Source organism: Drosophila kikkawai, chromosome 3R (genome assembly GCF_030179895.1).
Source record: "Drosophila kikkawai strain 14028-0561.14 chromosome 3R, DkikHiC1v2, whole genome shotgun sequence".
In the NCBI taxonomy this organism is placed as follows: Eukaryota; Metazoa; Arthropoda; class Insecta; order Diptera; family Drosophilidae; genus Drosophila; species Drosophila kikkawai.
Window position 1 is genome coordinate 16,014,925 of NC_091731.1, and position 23,364 is coordinate 16,038,288.

The following is a 23,364-nucleotide window of genomic DNA, read 5'->3' on the forward strand; positions in this document are numbered from 1 at the left end:
GATTTTCAAAACGGCATTAGCCAACAATTTCGCATTTTGCAATTCAATGTGCCCCCATAAATAAATCCGAAATTAAGAGATGATCACCTTGCTCGATGGCAATCGTTAGAAATTGGTTTGTGGGTCCCTGAATGAGTAAATTATAGTTTTAATGACTGTATTATGAGATATTAGTCAGATGGTTCGTTTGATATAATTTTATTTCTACATGTTTATGTATAATAAGAAATTGAATATGTGAATCATATAAATCATTGGTAATATATATATAACAATAATATAATATATATAATACATTCTTTGGATAATAGATTTCGATTTTCTTGGGCATAATGTCACGGTTTAATATACAATATACAATATAAATGCAATATAAATATAACAATATATATATAAATTATGAAAACTCTTTCAGTTTAATGAAAATATTCAAAACAGTACATCTTTTGATCATTAAGCGATTCTTGTGGGGGATTCACATCTAATCAGTAAGATTTTATAAATACTATATAAATTTGTAAAATGTTTGTAATATTAAAGTTACAAGTTATCGCAACAACGTTACAATTTTTAAAGCTTTTCTAGGTAAAACTTAAAATTTTTAAAAATAAAACTCCCCTAAAAACAGTCCCAATATCAAACCAATCTTCTACCCAAACTTTTTCCCATTCGCTGCTAAGTACGTGTGACACAATCGTCCCATAACGATGATGATGAGCTTGGTGGCCAAAAACAAACTCATCGATTTGGCTCGTCTTCGCTGAACGCATCGGTGGGCCAACTAGTATAGCGACAACGAAGTGCAGCTCCTCAGGCGTGTCTCGCTTAACCCGTAATTACGTGTATAGTACGTCGGCATCGTGGGCAAAGCGGACCATTGAAGTGTCACGCAAGTGGCTTTACGAGCTGCTTAGAGCACAGGCATTAATAAGCAGCTATACATAAAAATTCAACAGCAAAAAGAGCCAAGTCACAATTACGTGCTGGCCATTTGAGGGGGCTGCAGTTTAATGACCAACGAACGCCTTCTCATTAAACGCTAAATTGCACGGGCGCATGACACGAATTTTGGGAGAACGCGCTGACAAAACAGCAAAAAACGCCTAAAATTTACTAAGTATTGTAACTACGACAACATTGTAAGTCCGTTGCATGCAACACTCAACTATGGCATTTAAGCTTAGAATGTTAACGAACAAACAAAGCCGATGCTGGGCCCCAGGACTAGGGGGAGAAGGAAACTGAGGGGGTTTTGGTTGGTCAGAGTTTCGTTAGCTTGTTTAAAATAGCTCATGGCATGCAAGAAAAGTGCACTGCAAACGATATCTCTAGGGTGAAATTATAACCATAAAAGCCTAATCCGATCGTTTCTATGACAGCTATAAGAAATAGAATAGTCTGATGTTCATAAAATTAAAATCAAAATTCTGAAATATGAATTTCTGAATTTATGAAATTGAATTTTTCACTAAAATTTGCAGTTAATTGCATCAACATTTTGTCATACAAATGTATTACTATATTACTTAAACCTCCGATATTTTTCAATGTGCATTCACCTTATTTACATATGTGCCTCTAGGATTATAACGCAGTATAGCCCGCAGCCAATTTCGTAGACTGAAGGGCCAACAGACGGAGCTCGGGAGCTCCGACGCATGCAAAAATCAGGCTAATAGACGCTTGACGTTTTGACGTTTACTGCACCGCCCGTCAGCTCTATCATTAGGCACCGGGCGGGCACACGGGGTGGGAAGTGGGGACCCTTACAGGGGGGGGGGCCTACTAAGGGCAAGATGTGGGGGACTAACATGCAATATGGTGATTTCTGATTTGCATGTCGGCTCCAACTGACTTGGCGCTGTTGCAACAAACGAAGCAGTCAGCTCCGGAGCAACGATGTTGCGAGCCAGCTAATTGCCACATTGCAGCAACGGCACAGGGAACAACGCCGACACCAGCACATTGTAACTCGTTGTTAGCCGCAGTAATATGCTAAATTAATTGGACGATATGAAGTGCGTGATATTGACTGCTAATTAAGCTAAGTTATAGACAAGTTAGTAGCGCTTAAGCACGCGCACGATATTTGCTGGATATTTAAAAACATCGGGTTAATCTGCCCTAACCAAAAGCATGGAAAAAAGGCTTTTGGAAAAAGTAATTTAAGAAAATATATTATAAAAATGATTTCAATAGAGCCTTACAGGTGCAAAAGTTCATGGAAAGTGATTTTTATAACCTTTGAGGGTTTTATAATTTTAGTCAGAAGAGATCGACGCAGCGTAGGAGTCATTTATGACTCTATAAATTCTATTTAATCCTGATCAGCTTTAACAGCTGAGTGAATCCAGCCTTGTTTTTACGAAAAAAAAAAATAATAATAATAATAAAATTGTCAAAAATGCTTTAAAAGTTTAATTTGTAATGTTTTGATAACAAAACGTTTTCTTTACTACGTGACACACTTTTTACTAAAATCATAATGCTCTTTGGAAGAGGAAAAAAACATGAAAAATTAAGCAAAACCTTTAAAGCTAATACAAAAACTTATAAAAAATGTAGGAAATCTATAAAAATGAAATACGATTTTTCTTATATTAACAAAATTGGTGTAAAAGTGCAATATAATATTTTGTATACCATTTCAACCCAAGAAAACTAAATAATATGAAGGATTATTGTTTAGTGTTCTTAGGTTAAAACAAAATATTATTTTGCACTAATCAAATTTATCGTAGAAAATTACCATAAAGAAATCTTATATAGCTGAAAAGAAGTCAAAAGATGAATAAGCCCAATAAAAACTCAATCAGAAAAGTGTGCCAAAGCAATCACAGGTACACAGATCTTTATAAAATTCCTGGAATAAAATTGTATTAACTGGTAGCAAATTATATAATTTATTTTCGTAACAAAATGCACTTGTGTCTCGTGCGGATTGTCCTGATCCTTATATTTTATCCCAGCTGCCAGAAAAGTCACTCCCCCGCATATTAGACGAGCAAATAGGCGGCTTTCATTGATGGCTGCGATGGAAAGGAGAACCCTGCCAGGAGAACACAGCAGGTAACTCGGTAGCCCGGCCTTCTAGGAAGGATCAGAGATCAAGGGCAGGGGCTGTGTGTTCGGTATAAAATTGCATATAATTATGCAACGGCCACAGTTTTTGAGAGTTCACACCTACCGCCGACGAGCTGTAGAGAGGCGGAGAGCTGCGTGCTCTCCGGGCATGAGCACATCCTGTTGGCCTGTCTTGGCCGTGACCAATTTGCAGGCTAACGCTAAGAGGGCGCAAGCCCCGGCCAGAACTGTCTCTTTCGGCGCCCATTAAAGCTGTCGGTCAATTTGATGCCCTGGACGCCATTAGAGTCGATAGTCATCAGGCTTGCATGGCAGACCACACTTAGAGGAGCGCAGCTCGATTAGCCCATGACAACAGGTGCGGCACGTATTCGTATGCAAAAGGATTGGCCACAGGATAATCGATTTGAGCATCGACTGGGCGACGGCGCCTGCAGCTGCCCGGTAATCTGATGAAGGGTTGATGTGTTTTTTATTTTATTTTCGGAGGGAGATGGCTATTGCCTTTATAATGAAATTGTGTTGACCAATTTGTTATTTAATTTTGTTGATTCACAGCGGCGCATCCTTTTTGGCTTTGTTGTTGGTGCCTGTGAAAGTGTGAAGTGTTTGTGGCTCGGCATGGGGCGTGTCCGGACACCGGAGTATCTGCAGGTGTTGGAAAAACAAATTACCCGAAGACACGACTTGACAGCAATTTTTGGCAATCGAGTTAACGAGCAAATACAATTTTATTTTATATTTAATATTTGAAAAATACAATTTTCTAGATTCATAAGCTATAAGGCATTGTAATACTAAAAGTTATATATATTTCTAGACGTTATAATCACATTTTCCCACTGTGTGCTGTCTAATAAACGAAATGTTTTATTGCCCGGCAACAACCGGGGGAAACAAATATGGCAGCCCAGATAATTGGCAGCCATTTTGAAATGCATTTGTGTTTCTTTTTTTGTTCGTTTGTTTGTTTGTTTGTTTGTCTCTTGGCGACACGCGCCGCTGAACTCAAAGACCTGGAAACCGGCAAACGGGCTCTTGCAGCTCCAACTGCAGCCACTAATTCCACTGCAACGCGGGCAGACAATTGCTGAAATGTTGATTACCAACTGGCGCAGCTGTCGCCAAGGCATCGTAACCGGCACCGCAAATCCAGGCCCATTTCCGCCCGAGGTCCCCAGCACTTAGTTTTAATAAGTGCTAATGAGTTGCACAAGCCACAGAGTGAAATACGGATTTTAATATAAAAACAGCTAAAAGTTAAACCTATATTCTCATGGTACTTGAGTGTCTGAAAGCCCTCACGCATCCATCTCCGGCCGAAAGCACTTTACATAAATGGTTCTGCCTGCTTCCGCTCCGGCTAAGAGGCAACTTTGTATGGAAAGTGCTCGTTATGATCTTAACCACCAATACTCGTAACTTGGCGACTTGGCGTCGAGCAGAAATATTGGCCAACCGCAAGCCCATCCGATCGGCATCAGGGCCTCATAAGTCATGACATTTATGTTGGCCATCGGCGATAATCTCTGACTCATCGCATCTGCAAATGGGATGTGCCTCAATCTGAATACAAGTATATATATGCACCTAGATACAAATATATAGCCGTGGATATTTGGTCATTAGGCTCATTAGTACGGCGGCCAATTAATAAACAAAAATAAATAATTGCACAATTCATTTGGTAATTAGACATGGCTCATAAAGCTGAATTAGGCAAACGGCATGCCTGTATGGGCCACAGATATCCCACAGATAGCGCACATACACGTGCAGAGGGAGACCCGAACAGACGGAGACGGAGACGGAGAACTTCATGCAAATGAAATGAAATTGACTAGAGAGCCAACAAATTGAGTGTGTCTCGTGTACCCGCGCGAGTATGTATTTCTGTACTTCCCCCGCTCACAGTGGCTGCCAACATTGCGCTGCCAGTGCCGCCCTTTTGCCCTGCACCTGCACCAGCGCCACTACAAGCTCACGTACCCCCATATAAGTGAACAATTCATTTGTCACACTAAATTTGTTTCAATTCATTTGCTCGAAATGACAAATAATGCGATATAATTACTTTTTCGAGCGTTGTTTGCCCGTGCTTTTTATCTGGGTATATTTAGTACAGTTCCCTCCCTTTGCCCTCCGATTCCGATCCACGGTCAATGATCATTGGGCTCTGCCAGTGGAGATTTCTAAATGAGATTGCCACTCTATTTATGTATGTTTTTCCGTTTAACTTGGGCCTGAGTGCGTGACTGATCTACAATCTACGATCCCAGCATCGGGAGGGATGCAAGTCCTCGCCTGACATTGGATTTTGGCTTAAGGGATAGTTTTAGGCAAGGTAATAGATTATGCGTTTTCCTATTTAATATATTCAAATCTTTTCTTTATAAAAGATGAAAACTGAGAACATGTATAAGGTCCATGATGTCATGAGATCTAGCCTACCATTACCTATAATGAGCACTCTCAATAATTACCAAGCTATTTCCACATGAAAAACCATTAAAAGAAAACATTACAGCCATTTGAAGCGCCTTATTTAAGACAAATACAACATCTACTTCACAAATATCGCAAAAGTACTCGCTAAATCAGACAGTGTGGGCGCCTAATTACGAACTGGTGACTTTTAATGGGCCTTGACTGTGGACACGGTGCCTTATATCCGTTTCCGGAATGGGTGGACCACTCTAGATATCTTTCTTTATATTGTAGTTAGTATCCAGTCAAAAAGGGTTAGACAACTATAAAATATAGCTTTCATAGGAACGTTTACAAGAATAAAAAAAAACATAACTTTGTTGTTTTCAATACGTGCTTTTTCCTCGATAGTTCTAACTAGATGAACATCGTTGGAGACCAGTAAGATAAGATTTTAATTTATTCTTAGGAAACTAAGTCCACCCTCAGGACCCCCCAACCTGGTTTTAACATAATAAATCAGTATAACAATAACACAGTGTCCACAAGACAGTATCCTCCACTATCGACATTTAAGAAAATAAATTAATATTAAAAAAACAAGAAAGAAAGCTAACTTTGGCCTGCCAAAGTTTGTATACCCTTGCAGGTAACAATTAAAATATATCATAACTAAGCCAAAAATGCATTAATTTCGATTCGGAAAGCAGTTTTGTGATAGTTTTTATTAATTTAAAAAAACTGCATACCAAATGATGTTAATGATGTAACCCCTTATCAAATTTCTCAAAAATGGCCAAAAAATCGATTTCTTCCGGACATGTCTAGAAAGATTCGCATGTTAATGCTGATCAAGAATATATATGGTTTATGGTGTCGGAAATGATTCCTTGACTTAGAAAAATATTATTTTGTATTATAAAATCGGATTTTTTATATTAAAAAACTTCTTGATTTTTTTTTAAATTAAAAAACTTCTTGATTTTTTTTTAAATTAAAAAACTTCTTGATTTTTTTTAAATTAAAAATATCATAACTTGTGCAAGATTTTCTACAGTTAATAAATCTGCATACTTTTTTTTTTGAAAATTCAATTTTTTATCAAAATCAAAAATTTTTATGATGTAACCCCTTATAAAATTTTGCAAAAATGGCCAAAAAATCGATTTCTTCCTGACATATCTAGAAAGATTCCCCTGTTGATGCTGATCAATAATATATATACTTTATAGGGTCGGAAAGGTCTCCTTCACTGCGTTGCAAACTTCTGACTGAAATTATAATACCCTGCAAGGGTATTAAAATATGACTGAAATAAGACGAAAGTAAAGCCTATTTTTGGGATGTCCACTTAAATTATTAGTTCAGCCCAAAAGATGACAGCACTGATCTATCGAGCAACCAGGGGTTTCTTATGAAAAAGAAATAAATAAATGTTTAAAAATTCATAAAAAATTAATTGTTTATTTATTGTAATATTAACAATAAATAAACAATTATTTTGTTAATATTACAATAAATAAACAATTAATTTTTTATGAATATTTAAGAAAAAAATTTTTAATAAATTATATATAATAGATAATTATTAAAAAGAAAAATTATATATGTTTCTTTGGATTTGGTGTTCATTCCGCATAAATCTATATAAAATAAAAAAATTAAATATATTGATTAAATCTTATAATATATAATAAAAAAAGAGAATACCCTCCATTTTTTAGAGGGAAATGTTTGATTTTGGGATTTTTTAGAGAGTAAGCAAAAGTTGCATCTGGTAACACTGGTTCTGGCGGAAAACAAAATCAAAACAAAACAAAATAAGATTCAATCTAATCGCTTTGTTTAATCACTAACTATAATCGCTGTAATGAGCATTTTCAGCCGATAAAATAAGCGGTTAACATGGACGACGACTGGCTCAACGATGAGGAGCTGGTGGCGGCCTTGGCAGTACATGAACATGAACAGCAGGAAACTCAGGTAATTGTTTATGCTTCAAAATAGAAAGCCCCTCCTTTATGATCACTTCGTCCCACCAGGAAGATAATGTGGTGCCAGGGACGGAAGAGCCCTGCGAGGGCTTCGATATGGCCACCGGAAACAGTTGGATTTACCCCAAAAACCTGCCCCTGAGATCCTACCAACACAGCATAGTCCACTCTGCGCTTTATAAGAACACCCTGGTGGTGCTGCCCACGGGTTTGGGCAAGACCTTCATTGCAGCGGTGGTGATGTACAACTTCTACAGGTGGTATCCGCAGGGAAAGATCGTTTTTATGGCCCCCACAAGACCTTTGGTGGCCCAGCAGATCAATGCCTCCCAGAAGATAATGCCTTTCGCCGCAGCCGACACCGTGCAGCTCACGGGTGAGGATTTAGGAAGATCATAGTATAGTTGTAGTGTTAATATATTCCTTTGTTTTGCAGGCCAGCTGGCGCGACCCAAGCGAGCCGAGCTGTGGGCCACCAAGCGCGTCTTCTTCGCCACGCCGCAAGTGGTGCACTCGGACATGCTGGAGGCGGACGGCACCTCGACCTTTCCCTTCAACTCCATCAAGCTGGTAGTGGTGGATGAGGCGCACCGGGCCAAGGGGCGCTATGCCTACACCCAGGTGGCCGACTGTCTGATGGCGCACAACCGAAACTTCCGGATGCTCGCCCTGTCCGCCACTCCGGGCAGGACCATGGAGGACGTGGCCTCGGTGTGCCAGAACCTCTACATATGCAGCCTGCAGGTGCGGTGGGACAATTCGATCGACGTGCAGCCCTACGTACATCGGCGGACCATTCGCACCATAGTCGTCTCCCTGAAGGACAGGATCAAGGAGCCCCGGGAGAAGTTGCTTCAGATTATCGAGCCATATCTCCGCCAGCTCATTGAGGCGGACATTCTGAGGGGCAGCAAGGGGGGCATGAGCAAGAATAACTTGCTCTACGAGCAGAAAGTCTTCGCTGAACGCTCCTCGGCACAGGGCCAGCGGCACCCGGACCACAACATCATAATGGGCAACTTTGCCATGTGCATCAGCATGTACCACTCGCTGGAACTGATGGAGCGCCACGGCCTCCGGGTGTTTGTCAACAGTTTCGACGCGGACGAGGACGGGCGCGAGAAGTTTGTCTTGGCAAGGGATCGCGCCCTGAGGGACTTGGTGGAGCAGGTGCGACAGGAGCTGGGCGCCAATCCGCTGGACTACAGCACGGGAGCAATGACAAATGGTGAAGTGGCGGCGTTGCCGGCGGACCTGGACTATGGCCATGCCAAGTATGAGCAATTGCGACAAGTGTTAATCAAGCACTTTGCGGTAAGTCTTTTATAACTTACATTTTATTTTATAACTTATTTTCTAAATATCCCAATCAACAGGCCAATCCCGATTCGCGCGCCATTGTCTTCTGCGAGTACCGGGAGTCCGTGATGCTGATCCACCGCCTACTCCTCCAGCACAGACCGCAGCTGCGCCCGCGCTGCTTTGTGGGCCAAGGCCACACGGTGGGCTCCAGCTATGCGCTCACCCAGAAGCAGCAGCTGCAGATTATGGCCGATTTTCGATCAGGCACCAGCAACGTCCTGGTGGCCACCTCGATCGGCGAGGAAGGCATCGACGTGGGCGAGGTGGAGATGATCGTCTGCTTCGACATATGCAGCTCCAATCCCACCCGATTCGTGCAGCGAATTGGACGCACTGGGAGGAAGAAGAACGGCGAGGTGGTGATGCTGGTGACGGAGGGTCGGGAGCAGCAGGTGCTCAAGGATGTGCTGGCTCACAAGGACCAGATGAACAAGAAGCTTCTGAACTCCTCCGTGGTGAAAATGTCGCTGTACGAGCACAATCCGCGAATGGTGCCCTCGCAATTTCAGCCAAAGTGCGAGGAAAAGCACATGGAGCAGGCGCCTGTTGAGGAGAAGCCAATTGGTAGCAAGGCCAAGGCAGCAGCCAAGGCCAAGGAACCTAGGAAACGGAAGGAACCAATTGCAAAGGCCTGCACCATCAAGCGTTTCTTCAAGGAAGTCTCTGTTTCGGAGAGCCAACTGGGAATCTCGCAGGGAATGCAGCCCTACCAGATGAGCGAAGCCTCCCAGCGGATGGTCAAGCAGGAAGTGTTCCGGCGCAGTGTTCCTCTGAACGGTTTCCTCGCAGACACACAGGCTGCCAAGCCGACTCTGAGTAACAGTCAGGAGGATGTGCAGCGGCTGCGAAAACTCACCCGCTTCCTGCAGTCGAATAAGCCAGTCTTGGCGGACTCTCAGACAGACCTAATTTGCCATCTGCAAGATCAGCAGTTGCCACGTCCCCTGAAGCTCTACTTGCTGCAAAGCAACCCCCTCTTCCTCAGGGAAACCCACTCGAAAATGCAGCTTCAAAGCCAATTGGAGATCCCCGACGACCGCCTGAACAATCGTCAGCAGAAGACCAGAAATAACTACAAACTCCTTGTGGACATCTGCGGGGGAAGTGACCATTTAGAGGAGTTTCTGCAGGCGGAGCAGCAGTCCCTGGCAGAGATCACCTTCAAGGAGCTGGAGAATCCCCTGGACGAACGCAGGGAAAGAGAATTTAAGGCCACCTGTGATACGATTTTCGAGGGCCTGGACGAGCAAGGTCTGAACGCGGATAATTATGATCTCAAGCAAGAGCTGCTGGAGAAGCTGGATGTACGGAATCTGGAAGTTACGGTCAACGAGCAATTGCGTGGAATCCCGGAGACATCGTGGTCAGAAGAAGAGTGGGAAGAGCAGCCAGCAGAAGATGTGAAATGTGACTCTATGTACCTGAGCCAGCAGTTGAACTTGTCCGCTGCGGATGCAGTGCAGCATAGCTCCACCCCTTTGAGAGTAAAGCCCTTGAGCAAACTGATGTTCGAACCAATGCCAGAGGAGCAGGAGGACGAAAACACCGACTTGGGGAACAACTTGGGGCGCTTGAACTGCCTAATGAATGCCAGTGAGTCGCTCCTAAAAACCGAGCCTGTTGAGATATCCGTTTCTGAACCGGAAACTGCAGGAGAAGAGAATCCACCTGCAGCTGCGAGTGAGGTATATCCATTAAGCTCAGGGGAGAGTGGAGAAAGCCTAGTGCCCAGTGTAGAACCAAAAGTAAAATCCGAACTAGACGATTTGGAGATCGATTTGGATGATTTTCTGGAGCCAATGGATGAGGAAATCAAGTTGACCCAACTAAAGAAGGAGGCGGAAGTGCTCAGTCAAGAGGAGCTGAAGGATTTCCTAGAACCCATGGCTGAAGAACTGGAGCTAATGGGTCAGAATAATGCCCCGCAGTCGTCCAGTACTGAAGCCAAAGAGAAGGAGCCGCTTTTGATATCCCCCTCCAAGTCCATTTCGCGCAATGTCTCGCCGGATATATTTGCCTCCGACTCGCTGTCACCTTGGAAACCAGCCGGAAAGAGCCTCGCCACCAAGCTGGCCGCCAAGGCAGCGGCAGCCAAGGCTCCAACTCCTCCTTCCAACCTTCAGTCGCCGGAAAGTCGTGAGAAAACCAATCCACTGACCCAGGAGAAATCACCGAGCATTTTCGATCTCTACCTCAATCGAATGCGGGGACGCGGGCGCTTGGCCAAGGCGGCCGAGTCCCTGCATCGCCTGACCTCGGCAAATGCCTCGGTCAAGGAGGAGGAAAAAGAGGATTCGCCCATTGTTCGTCGCCCCTCGAAGCGTAAGATAGTCATTAGCTCCGACGACGAGGACGAGCAGAAGAAGCCCCTGGTGGCCGACTACGACTCTGATGACTACGAACAGATTCCCTGCACGCAAATGGAGCCGGAGACACCGACACCGCCGCCAAAGCCACGCCAAAAGCGCGCTAAATTCAATTCGTTTATTGTCGATGAGGCCGATAAAAGCGGCTCAGACCACGACGAGGAGGCCGAGACTACGATCGGCACATATCTAAAGGATTCTGTGATAGTTTCTAGCGACGATGACGAAGATCCCAATGACACTAACGTGCATGCCATGTACCTGCAGGCCGTGAGGTGAGTAACGAGAAAACTGCTTTCATTTGCGAGTCTTTCAACCTTTTATATTTCTAGGAGCCCCATTCAGAGGCCAGGTGCCTTCAAGATGCCCGCTCCCAAGGTTTACCGCGATGAATCGCACATCTTCTCCCAGCCAGTGGAGGCGGAGGCGTCCCAGTACCTGCCCTGCTCCTTTATCGTTGACGACGACAGCTCAACCATTCAGGACGTTTCGGAGTGTCCTCTGGAGAAGGCCGAGCGCATCCTCAAGGAGCGACGCCGCCAACGTCGACTGGGAAACCTACAGCCAGTAGCTCCGGCCAACAAGCGACGTCGGATTCAAACTATGAGCACCTCTAGTGACGAAGACGATGTGTGCTTCGTTAAATGACGAACAGTCGGTATAAAAGTGCCTTTAAGGCGATGTATGTTTGCCATTTTATTTTGTTTCGTTAAGATTATATTTGGACTCCCTTTTGTTACGTTCCAAGATGGTGCACCACGTTTGCAGTATGTTTATTTGCGTAATTATAAGTATCTAATATTAAGCGGTTTGTAATAAAATAAATGTCAATGGTTTTTGTAAATGATGATGGGAAAAAACAAGCTCAAAAGTCTTATCGGTTCCTCAATATAAACTAGAAAAAAAGTTTGTATATCCTGCAGTTTGCAATCGGATCATTAGGAATCGATTCATTCATAGAAAATATAACAGGAAACTTATAATACTTATGATCAGTAACAATTATTTGCTCATAGAGCATCGATTTGCCAAAGCCATTAGCTTCAGCCGCATTTTCCTTGTGAATCATCCTACCACGAGAAACTCTTATGAATTGCAATACATTTCAGATTGGTTCCTTTGATGACAGCTGTGCCAGGATTTTCGATGAGTTGAGCAAATCCTGACCCAGCTTGTTTTCCAAGGCGAATCCTAAAAACAGATACAATTATTTTTTAAATAATTATATATCACTTTATTTTTGAATGCAGGATCAGGGCATGGATCCCATCCCTCAAGTGGAGCACACAGTGCGCTTAACGATAGCGGCCAAGGAGAAGAAGAAGTTGGCCACCGATTGTACTTAGTTATAAGAAAATAAAACCCTTTCGCTACGATTTGTTTTTTATTTATTTATTATCTCCATTTTAGCCTGCTGCTGCTGCGCAGCCTCAGGTGGAGCGGGATGATGCTCCTGTTGGTGGGCTGTGGACGCTAGCGCTGCCAGCCGTTGATGCCTCCGCCACCGCGTCCTCCGCCGCGTCCTCCACCGTGTTAGACACTGCGTTCGTCGCCGCCATTGCCTCTTCCGCCGCCTTTGCCTCTTCCGCCGCCATTGCCTCTTCCGCCGCCATTGAATCTTCCGCCGACGCCATTCTGAAAACTGTTATAAAGCGCCATCTGTTGGGATCTGGCTTATTACAAACTTTGACATGTAAAAATGTAAAATTCCGGCAGGGGCGCCACTGTGGTACAAACGAACACAGCGCCAATAGATGTAAGCGGCTAAAAATTAAACTTTGCACTTGGCATTTGAGACGGCAGGGGCGCCACTTACGTTACACTGAGAGAAATTTCATTTTAAAGGGCACTGTAATTGTTGTAAATTTTTAAAATGTTTCTGAATTAAAAATTTTTTTTTCTGAATTTTTAACATTTTTTTAGATTTTTTATATTTATTTAAGAATTTTTTTTAGAATTAAACTAATGTTTTTTAAATATTTTAACTGCCAAATTTGAATTTGAATTTAACTGCCAAATTTAAATTTGAATTTAACTGCCAAAATTGAATTTGAATTTAACTGCCAAATTTGAATTTGAATTTAACAGCCAAATTTGAATTTGAATTTAACGACGATCAGTTTCAGTGTGCCCAGGTGCAGTTGTAAAATAACTCCTAAATTTGGATTCAAAGGGTTTGAGTCTCTGCTAACTTGCGCCGGCTCCTAAATGGTTTGAAACTTGGACTTTTTATAACAGTTTATACCAGTTTTCAGTTGCTTGCTGCTGATTTCTGTTCGCCTGGTATCCCAATTTGGGAAACGGGCAATTTGCATGGAAATGTTCGGAAATTTGGATGGGCTGCTGTAGGGATGTTGTTGTAAAAAGGTTGTTGTTGCCATAAGCTGTTGTTGTCGGCAACAAATAGGTATAAATGCATAAAATGAAATATAACAGTTTATACCAATTATTATTTTTGCCGAAATGTTTTTATAACAGTTTATACCAGTTTTCAGTTGCTTGCTGCTGATTTCTGTTCGCCTGTTACCCCAGTTTGGAAAGCGGCCAATTTGAATGAAAAGTTTTGCACACTTGCATCAGTGATGCTCATCTGCATCAGTGATGCTCATCTGCATCAGTGATGCTCATCTGCATCAGTGATGCTCATCTGCATCAGTGATGCTCATCTGCATCAGTGATGCTCATCTGCATCATTGATGCTCTATTGGGACAAAATTCATGTCTTTAACTGCCAGTGATGCTCAACTAGCTATTTTGCATTATTGGGACAAAATGGCATCTCACTAACTACCAGTGATGCTCATCTAGCTATTTTGCATTATTGGGACAAAATGGCATCTCACTAACTGCCAGTGATGCTCATCTAGCTATTTTGCATTATTGGGACAAAATGGAATCTCACTAACTGCCAGTGATGCTCATCTAGCTATTTTGCATTATTGGGACAAAATGAAATCTCACTAACTCCCAGTGATGCTCATCTAGCTATTTTGCATTATTGGGACAAAATGGAATCTCACTAACTGCCAGTGATGCTCATCTAGCTATTTTGCATTATTGGGACAAAATGGAATCTCATTAACTGCCAGTGATGCTCATCTAGCTATTTTGCATTATTGGGACAAAATGGAATCTCACTAACTGCCAGTGATGCTCATCTAGCTATTTTGCATTATTGGGACAAAATGGCATCTCACTAATTGCCAGTGATGCTCATCTAGCTATTTTGCATTATTGGGACAAAATGGAATCTCACTAACTGCCAGTGATGCTCATCTAGCTATTTTGCATTATTGGGACAAAATGGCATCTCACTAATTGCCAGTGATGCTCATCTAGCTATTTTGCATTATTGGGACAAAATGAAATCTCACTAACTCCCAGTGATGCTCATCTAGCTATTTTGCATTATTGGGACAAAATGGAATCTCACTAACTGCCAGTGATGCTCATCTAGCTATTTTGCATTATTGGGACAAAATGGCATCTCACTAACTGCCAGTGATGCTCATCTAGCTATTTTGCATTATTGGGACAAAATGGCATCTCACTAACTGCCAGCGATGCTCATTTAGCTATTTTGCATTATTGGGACAAAATGGAATCTCATTAACTGCCAGTGATGCTCATCTAGCTATTTTGCATTATTGGGACAAAATGGAATCTCACTAACTGCCAGTGATGCTCATCTAGCTATTTTGCATTATTGGGGCAAAATGAAATCTCACTAACTGCCAGTGATGCTCATCTAGCTATTTTGCATTAATGGGACAAAATGGCATCTCACTAACTGCCAGTGATGCTCATCTAGCAATTTTGCAATATATGATGTTTTTTCCATTGTCCACCGCAAGAATGCTCTTCTATTGAGCCTGTTTAAATTACCCCACCAAAAAAAAAAAAACCGCATCCTCCTCATAAGTCAAAAATAACAAATTTTTAAAGGTTTTTTATTTACTTCAGCTTTAAATAAATAAAAGAAGAAAAGGTGAGGTATGTGGAAATGTCAGAGGTCGTTTCCAGTGGTTTCGGCTCGGTCTTGGTGGCACCCTCGTCGTGCTGCCCCAGCACCTGGTCCGCTTCTGCTCCTCCTCGTCCTGATCCTCCTTGCCAACGCTCTCTGTCTCGCCATCGGCATCCGCTTTGAGTTCCTGGCAGCTTCCTGCAATTAAATTTAACAAAGGATAGTTTTTGGGAAAAAAAAATTAATATTCAAAAAATCATAACTAAGTCAAAAGTGCATGAAACTCAATTCGAAAAGCTGTTCTGAGTTAGTTTTTCTAAGCTTAACAAAACTGCATACTACGCTTATGGCTCTTTTCAATTTCATTTTTTCCCAATTTTTCTCAATTTTAATGATGGTACCCCTACATATTTTTGAAAAATTGGTGCGATTTATTTTGATCATTTTTGGGGGAAAAAAACCTCATTTTCATTTTATTTCATTTTCAATGATCATAACTCAGCCAAATACGCATGAAATTCAATTCGGAAAGCGGTTTTGAGTTCCTTTTTCTAAGCTTAACAAAACAGCATGCTCAGTTTTATTGAAATACTTACCTGTCATTATACCCTTATAAGTTTGCATGCAGTTTTGTTAAGCAGGGTATTATAATTTCAGTCAGAAGTTTGCAACGCAGTGAAGCAGACGTTTCCGACCCCATAAACTATATATATTCTTGATCAGCATCAACAGGGGAATCTTTCTAGATATGTCAGGAAGAAATCGATTTTTTTTTTTGCCATTTTTGCAAATTTTATAAGGGGTTACATCATTAAAATTTTTGATTTTGATAAAAAATTGAATTTTCAAAATTTTTAAATGAAGTATGCAGATTTATTAACTGTAGAAAATCTTGCACAGAACAGAATGCTCTTTTGGCCAAGTTATGATATTTTTAATTTAAAAAAAAACAAGAAGTTTTTTAATATAAAAAATCCGATTTTATAATACAAAATAATATTTTTCTAAGTCAAGGAATCATTTCCGACCCCATAAACCATATATATTCTTGATCAGCATTAACATGCGAATCTTTCTAGACATGCCCGGGAGAAATCGATTTTTTGGCCATTTTTGCGAATTTTAATAAGGGGTTACATCATTAAAATTAGCAAAAATGGCCAAAAATTTTGATTTCTTAAAATTTTAAATTTCTTTGCAGTTTTTTTAAATTAATAAAAACTAACACAAAACTGCTTTCCGAATCGAAATTAATGCATTTTTGCATTTGTTACATGCAAGGGTATACAAACTTTGGCTGGCCAAAGTTAGCTTTCTTTCTTGTTTTTATATAATTTTTTGAACAAAAATGAACAAGAAACTAAGCTTTTTCTATTATTTTTAGAATTTTGGTATACATTTTATGAAAATCGGACAACTGTCATATAGCTGCCATAGAAGCGATCGGTAGATATAGAGAAAATGTAAAGCTAGGAATTTAACTGTAACTGTCAAACTGTTTTGTGTGTGTTTTCAGCATTTTATTAATGTTATGAATAAATATACAACTTTTATATATTTTGAGTATTGCTTGAGAAAGGAAACTACGGAAGAATTTACTAATTAATATTCAACCTAATTAGTTTTTGCCAGTCGTAGATTTCAAGTGTATGCATTCAAATGACAACCAATTTTATATATACCAACATTTTTCCGCCGCTGTACTGCGGCATAATCAATAATTTTTAATTTAACAACAATCGCACAATCGTTTCAGCGTAATAACCATTATTATATTTTCAACAATAACAGGCACCACAGCAATAGCAACAGAAACGGCCAGCCAGCAACAACAAAGCAACAAAAAGTCAATTCAATTTTAATGGAGTAGCAATAAAACAGAAAAAGCGCAAAAAATTGATATAGCCATGCGGCTCGTAGCCATAAGCCAAAACGCAGTCTGCCATGGCAAAGCCAGAGCCAGTACCCAGACGGGGCAATACAATTTTGCAATTGCAATAAAATAATTTAAAATCGTTTTCATCAACATCAGCTTGAAGAGTTTTCGCTCGCCGGTCGCATTGCAAAAGTGATTTTGCGGCAATCAGCGATTCGCTCTCTGCGGATGATGATGACGTTGACTGGTTGATGTTGATGAATGGCATTTGGAATTGATTCGCTGTGAATCTGCATCTGTCTCCGTCCTGGCCCTCTGCCGGTCCACGTCCGCCATTATGGCCAGAGTCCAAGCCAATTGCAACGAACGTTGAAAGTCTTTACGGCCCCGACGATTTCCCTAATACGAAACGTGCCTGCCTGATGCGCCGTGTCCAATTTTGTAGTTCGTTCTTGGTGCAGTCGGAGCAAATCGCTCTCGAACCGTTCCCGTTCTCAGAGTTTCACTCATAAACGGCCAGCCAACCTTAGGGGCTGGGCTATCGCTTTGCCCGATTTGCGGTTTAAATTGTCTTGCGAAACAAAACCAATTTCAATTTCAAACAAAACGTTTTGCGAAAATTACGCAGGGTGTACGCCGGACGTGCAGGGCAGGGTATCTTAAAAACTGCAATAAACGGTCTACAATCGGAGCTGATCTCATCGGAAGTATTTTCGCTGATTGCCATTGCCTCAAAAGGTCTGGCTCTGGCTTGGTTCACGGAAATGATCGCTGGCAATGATTGGTAATGAAGAGCAAGAGAGAACAGACACTGAGAAAAAAAGCCACACCTAGTTCAATTTAATTGGAAAAGGTTATCTTTTGAAGTATCTAATATATTGCATAGATTCCGAGATATATAGATTGGTACTTTTGATATCAAAAGAAGTCGTTAGCTTTGTAGTATTTCTTAATGATTTTGTGACTTGAAATTTTAACCTCCACTTAGTTTCATTAGAATTTAGTATCTCAGGGTACTCCAAAGGGTTCTATACTTATTTTTTACCGTGCCTGCCATATGCCCAATTTCTTCCTAATGACAAATCGATATCAAATTGCTCCGCTGGCCATTTGGTAACAATGAAAACGCCCACCAACGAGGCCAAGCCAGGTTTCCCGCCATTGCCTCTCTATCATATCTCCTGACAAATTGATATTGTCTTGGCCATTTTCGATATGCATATTTATGTTCTCGCTAGGTTTCTTTGTTTAACTTACGACGACGACTGTGTTTTCTTGGGCTTTATCGTTTTATAATTTTTCTTGGCTTTCATTCACTGAGCTCAGCTTTGACCTCTTGTCAACACACTGGCTTGGGCACGAAGGGCTTCATAATAAAACACTCGAAACAATTTTATAACATTTATTTAGAAGTAACTTTTATAAGAAACCAGTAGCTTTTATACCCTTTTTTTCAATTTGAACTAATAACATTTTTAAACTTTGGTTTTTAGTAAATATTTCAATATATATTATATATATTTGGGACAAAAACTTTTTAAAATATTGTCTCATTTTAGACAAATATGCACTAGTTTTTCTGTAACTTAACTTCTCTCCTAAGCGAATACCACAGAGTGCCCGGTACATCCATAGTCGGGAAACTCAACCCCAGAGTTCTTACTAACTTTTTTAGTTCTTGTTCGAGTGGATGGAAAAGGGCCGAAGCATGGCCGACGAGGCGCATCCACATCCACATCCGGTCCGGGGGTCTCTGTCTCTGCTTTGTTGCTTCCCCGATAAGTTTCTGATGCGCCGTTGACTTGTCTTGTCACATTATCGTGTTAGCTTGTCCGAAGCGCCAGGCAATTATGGACTGGACCTGTGTGGGCCCGGAGTGCATGGATGTAACATATATTTATGAGGCTTTATGGCCGCTGGCTTTGATTAATGTATGACAGGCCGGGCAGACGCTGGCCGAATGAATATTAAACTTTGTTGCCCCGCCATATAAAGGCGACATCAATTAGCTCTCCGGCATAAATACATTACCACAAATCGCCGAGCATTTCGGAGTGCCAGTGCCAGTTCCAGTCGCAGGCCCACTCCAAGAACGATCCATTCGACGAGGCTTATCGCCGCTTGTAAATGTCTCAACTATTTGTTAAATGCTAAAGCGACATGGTCATAATGGAAATGACAACTTAACAGCAACGTCGCGGATGGTATGGCAAAAATGTTAAAAGGCTCGGTCTCCAGCTCGGTCACCTGGGGCCTCCGCGAGCCTGGCCCGTGATAACTGTATTGAGAGTGTCATTAACATTTTGATTTGGCTGCAGTCGGATCGAGGAGTCGTCCATCGAGGAGTCAGTCGTCGCCACTTCAACTCTATTATGAGACCCGACTGCATTTCGCCAGCTACTTATCGGCACCCCAGACATGCACATCATTTGTTAAATAAAAATATACTGAGAAAAAAGTCATGAGAGTGTTGAAATCTACAATTCATAAAAAAACTCGAACTTTTGATTCATAATATAATACTAATACTCAATTCTTGGGAGTTCTTTAGAACTTTGCAAATGAAAAGAAGCTTGCAGTGGAAATCAGAACTCCTCTCCCTTTTTCTATACCATTTTTTATTTGCTGCGTAGAGTCACCGTCCGGCTCAAGTCCCTCGATTGTGCGAGACAATTAATCAGGTCGATGTTTCCGAATGCAAAATGAAAACACCTTTTTAAAGGCATCAGCAGCAGCAGGAGCAGCAGGGACAACCGCAACGATGCCATCAATCAGGTGGAAACCTTGGGATGGCGACACCGGGCGAGTGCGGATCCGTGTGGCGCTTTCCGTTTCGAGAGGTGTGGGTGCAGGGCGAAATTAAAAAGCGTCAATTTGTCACACATGGTCAGAGTTTTGGCCCGGGGACTGGATACTGGATGCTGTCACCCTGACCGCCTCCTGCTCTGCGTATGCTCGGCTGTCATTAACAACGGTTTTGCGGTCGAGTTTTTAATTGCCGCCGTGTTTGGTCTGAGAATCCGATTTGGATTACCAAGTTGGCACACTTTTATGGCCCTCTCCCGGAGAGTTATTAGCTGCGCTTGCGATCCATTAAGTCAGCAATTGGAGGACGCTGACAGCGGAATCGGAATTGGAATCGGAATCGGACAGAGTGTGGGTGTAATGGAAGCTGGCCAATGAGAGTGTTTTGGCGTCGGAAAATGTCAGTTGGGTTTGGGTACAAGGGGGATTTTCGCTGGCGTCATCTTACGCCTGCACAGGCATTCATCAGGCTTTGTCAGAGGACGAGAAAGGAAACACGGTTTTACGGGTTACATAATTTTTAAAAAATTACACATCTTTAATTTTAATGGTATTTTGAAGTTAGTAGTAAGATTGTCCAGTATCTAAATGAGATGTTTTTTAACTGAATGATCATATTTTTCTATTAAATCATTATAGATTGTGCAAAGAGCTTCTGGAGTAAGTTTTAGAATATCCTAAAGGGCTTACCGATGGCTTAATTGTGAGCCTTAAAATGTTAAAAATGACAAATCACGATCCTTACATTTTTAAAATAATTTTAGACTTATCTAGTCTAAAGTACAAACCCTTCTCTTATTGTTTTGTCCAAAGCTTACTTTCGAAATTGAGATTCACTGCACAACCCATTCCCATTCGTATTTGGAGACTCTTCGAGTCAATGTTCATCATTCTTCCGCTAATGACAGGGCGGCCATTTTTAAATATTCAAGAGGCTGGCACAGCCCCGATGTTGTTCTATCACCATTAGCTGCAGTCTCCCACTCGCCGCCGCTCGTGTACCTCCCACTTGTCAGAGCTTTGGGACTCGGACTCAGCCCGCCCCTTGCCCCATCGTCAACGACAGTCGGCAGCGGCGGCGGCGGAGGAGCAAACAAGTTTCATTTGTCAGTTGGCCAAGGCAATTTTCTGTCTCCAGGCCGCTGGATGCATTTCCCAACACCTGGACGAGGAGGCTGCCAGGCTGACACCGGCTTGAGGCCATTTGAAATTAATGAACTGTGATTCACGGCCCTCCCTCCGCTTTCCGCTTTCACCGTAGAGCGGCCTCGTTTCCGGAAAGCCTTTTTTCATTTTCACTAAAGTGCATTTTGCATGATGAACGAGGGGAGGCCATGGAGCCAAAGTCCAATCCCGGCTATCCCATGGCAACCTTTTTGCCATTTTTAATTGTTTTGGGAACAGACGGCCAGCCAGGATGAATTTTTTCATTAGTTATACGAGAGCTCTGGGAGCGAAAAAAGAAAAATAGGATGTACAGGCGAAATAAATGGAAAACGCTAATTTGCATAGCAATTTGAAAAATGATTTCTGATTTTGATTTCAGTTGCACAGCCATTTGTTACCCTGCATTGAAGCCATTTCTCAGCTCACTGCCAGGCGAAATTAAATATTAAACACCTCCGGCAGAGACGCCTCAACGATTTGCTTTAAGAAATAAACACATTTTAATTAACATTTTAAATGCGTTTTAAGCAAAAAGCTTTTAAGAAACGGCGCCATAACAATAATCATAACAAAAGCACAAAACAAAGTCGCTCACAGATCGATGTATCAAAATATGAGAGGGAAGGGGCCCGGGCCTCGGAATGGCTTCCCATCCAGGGGATTCTCGACCTCAAGATGTATAAAATGGTGCACTGAGAACAATTAAACTAAAGAAATATAAAATAAAATATAATATAAATGTTTGTAATAACAAATCAAAGCTTATGATTGTGGAAAGTAGAAAGAGAGTAGAGAGTTCGTTCTTTTTCTTATATTAATAATTAAATAATTAATTAATATAATGTTAACTATTAAAACTGAGTTTAAATGTTTTTTATATAATAAAAGAACCACATTAGAGGATTGACAAATGCCAGATCCTCACCCAGACAGTAAAGAATTGTAGAGAAGTCAGTCTGTTTCGCACTTCCACCTCTGAAAACTCTACAACAAACTTCGTTATCCATTTAACTAGATATAATAAGGCCCCGATCATTTCTATAATTCACCAAATATATACATTTTGTTTAATAAACAATATTTTCCCAAGTGCAGCTCCAGCTCCAGCTCGTTCATTAACAAGCGCGTCAAAGTGATAAGAGTGCCGGAGTGAGCAGTAAGCTGGGCGAAGAGGGCAGGTGGAAACGGGGCTCGGGAGAGGGTTGGGGAGCGGTAGAGAAACAGGTCACAATGCTAATTGATTGCAGCGACGTCGCCGTCAACGTTGCCGTCATACCAATAAAATTATTGAAGCCACCGCCAGGAGACACGCATTTCTCGAGTCGTTTTCGGAGTGTCGATAAGCAAATTGCATCCCAAAAAGACCGAGTGTGACTCATGCCTAGTAGGGGTTCGCCCAGAGGCACGAGGGCATCGCTGAGCATCAGGTAGGAGAATCCATTTCCCACTCACCGGAGTCGCTGTCTAATGCCCTAAGGGCCTGACATCGGTCTGGGCGGTGCGTCTCAACAAATTAAGCAATTAACTTGGGTAGTTGAGATAAGTGCTTTATGGAGGGGCGGATGGAGGAGGTGTCTGTTTAATATTTGTAACCCGATCGGGGCGATTAAAATGCATTCGGCCAATTTGTATATGCAAATCAAAGCCCAAACGGGTTATAGAAACTTCGATTCGAGGCAGGTACTTTTACGATCCGCATTTTAATGCCACTTAAATGTTATAATTTGCTTTCAAAATATCTAATGTCCGTCCGAGATCTGTGGCATTTGTTTACTCATTTTATGGAGGCTCGAGCTAAAAACGTTCAACGAAAGCTTCGTCGGGGATTTAGTTTTTTTGGTTGTTTGTTTAGCTTTTACGAGCGTGTCTTATTTAATTATTTTTATGTGCCAAAAAGACAGTAAAAACTGGAATTTGTGCGACAAAATGCTCCAAGAGAGTTGTATAAATTAGTTCAAAACGGTGAAAGATAAGGAAATGAACTCAAATTTTTATTTTTTCTGTAAAATACTTCTTATATTTTTGACAATTTATGGCTTACATATCGCAAGCACCCCCAGGATTTCATTCTCCGCCAAAAAGCCACTTGAAACAATAAGAATCATGAGTCCCCCATTGCAGGTTATAATCCATAAATTTTCAGGCTAATCGCACACACTCTGAGCGAAACAGTCCGGAAATTGTTTGTAATCATACGAAAATTGCCTACAAATGAACTGCTTAACGGTGTGTCGCACATTCAGACAATCGCAATCGGGGAGTCCCCCGTAACACCCCCACCCAGGCCACGCAATCAGCGTCAAGTTCCCCGCAGAAAAC

General features: G+C 41.7%; 1 protein-coding gene across 2 annotated transcripts; it reads left to right on the top strand.

Moving 5' to 3' along the window:
• Positions 1-7,291: 7,291 nt before the first annotated feature.
• Fancm (FA complementation group M) lies at positions 7,292-12,068 on the top strand. Of its 2 annotated transcripts, XM_070286977.1 has the most exons (6): positions 7,292-7,494; positions 7,554-7,881; positions 7,942-8,819; positions 8,882-11,508; positions 11,566-11,887; positions 11,948-12,055. In XM_070286977.1, exons 1-5 carry the CDS (start codon positions 7,417-7,419, stop codon positions 11,879-11,881), a joined length of 4,227 nt encoding a protein of 1,408 aa, XP_070143078.1. In that variant the 5' UTR covers positions 7,292-7,416; the 3' UTR covers positions 11,882-11,887; positions 11,948-12,055. The 2 variants fall into 2 exon arrangements, with proteins under 2 accessions (XP_070143078.1, XP_017035935.1); XM_017180446.2 differs by having other exon boundaries at positions 11,566-12,068.
• Positions 12,069-23,364: the final 11,296 nt, after the last annotated feature.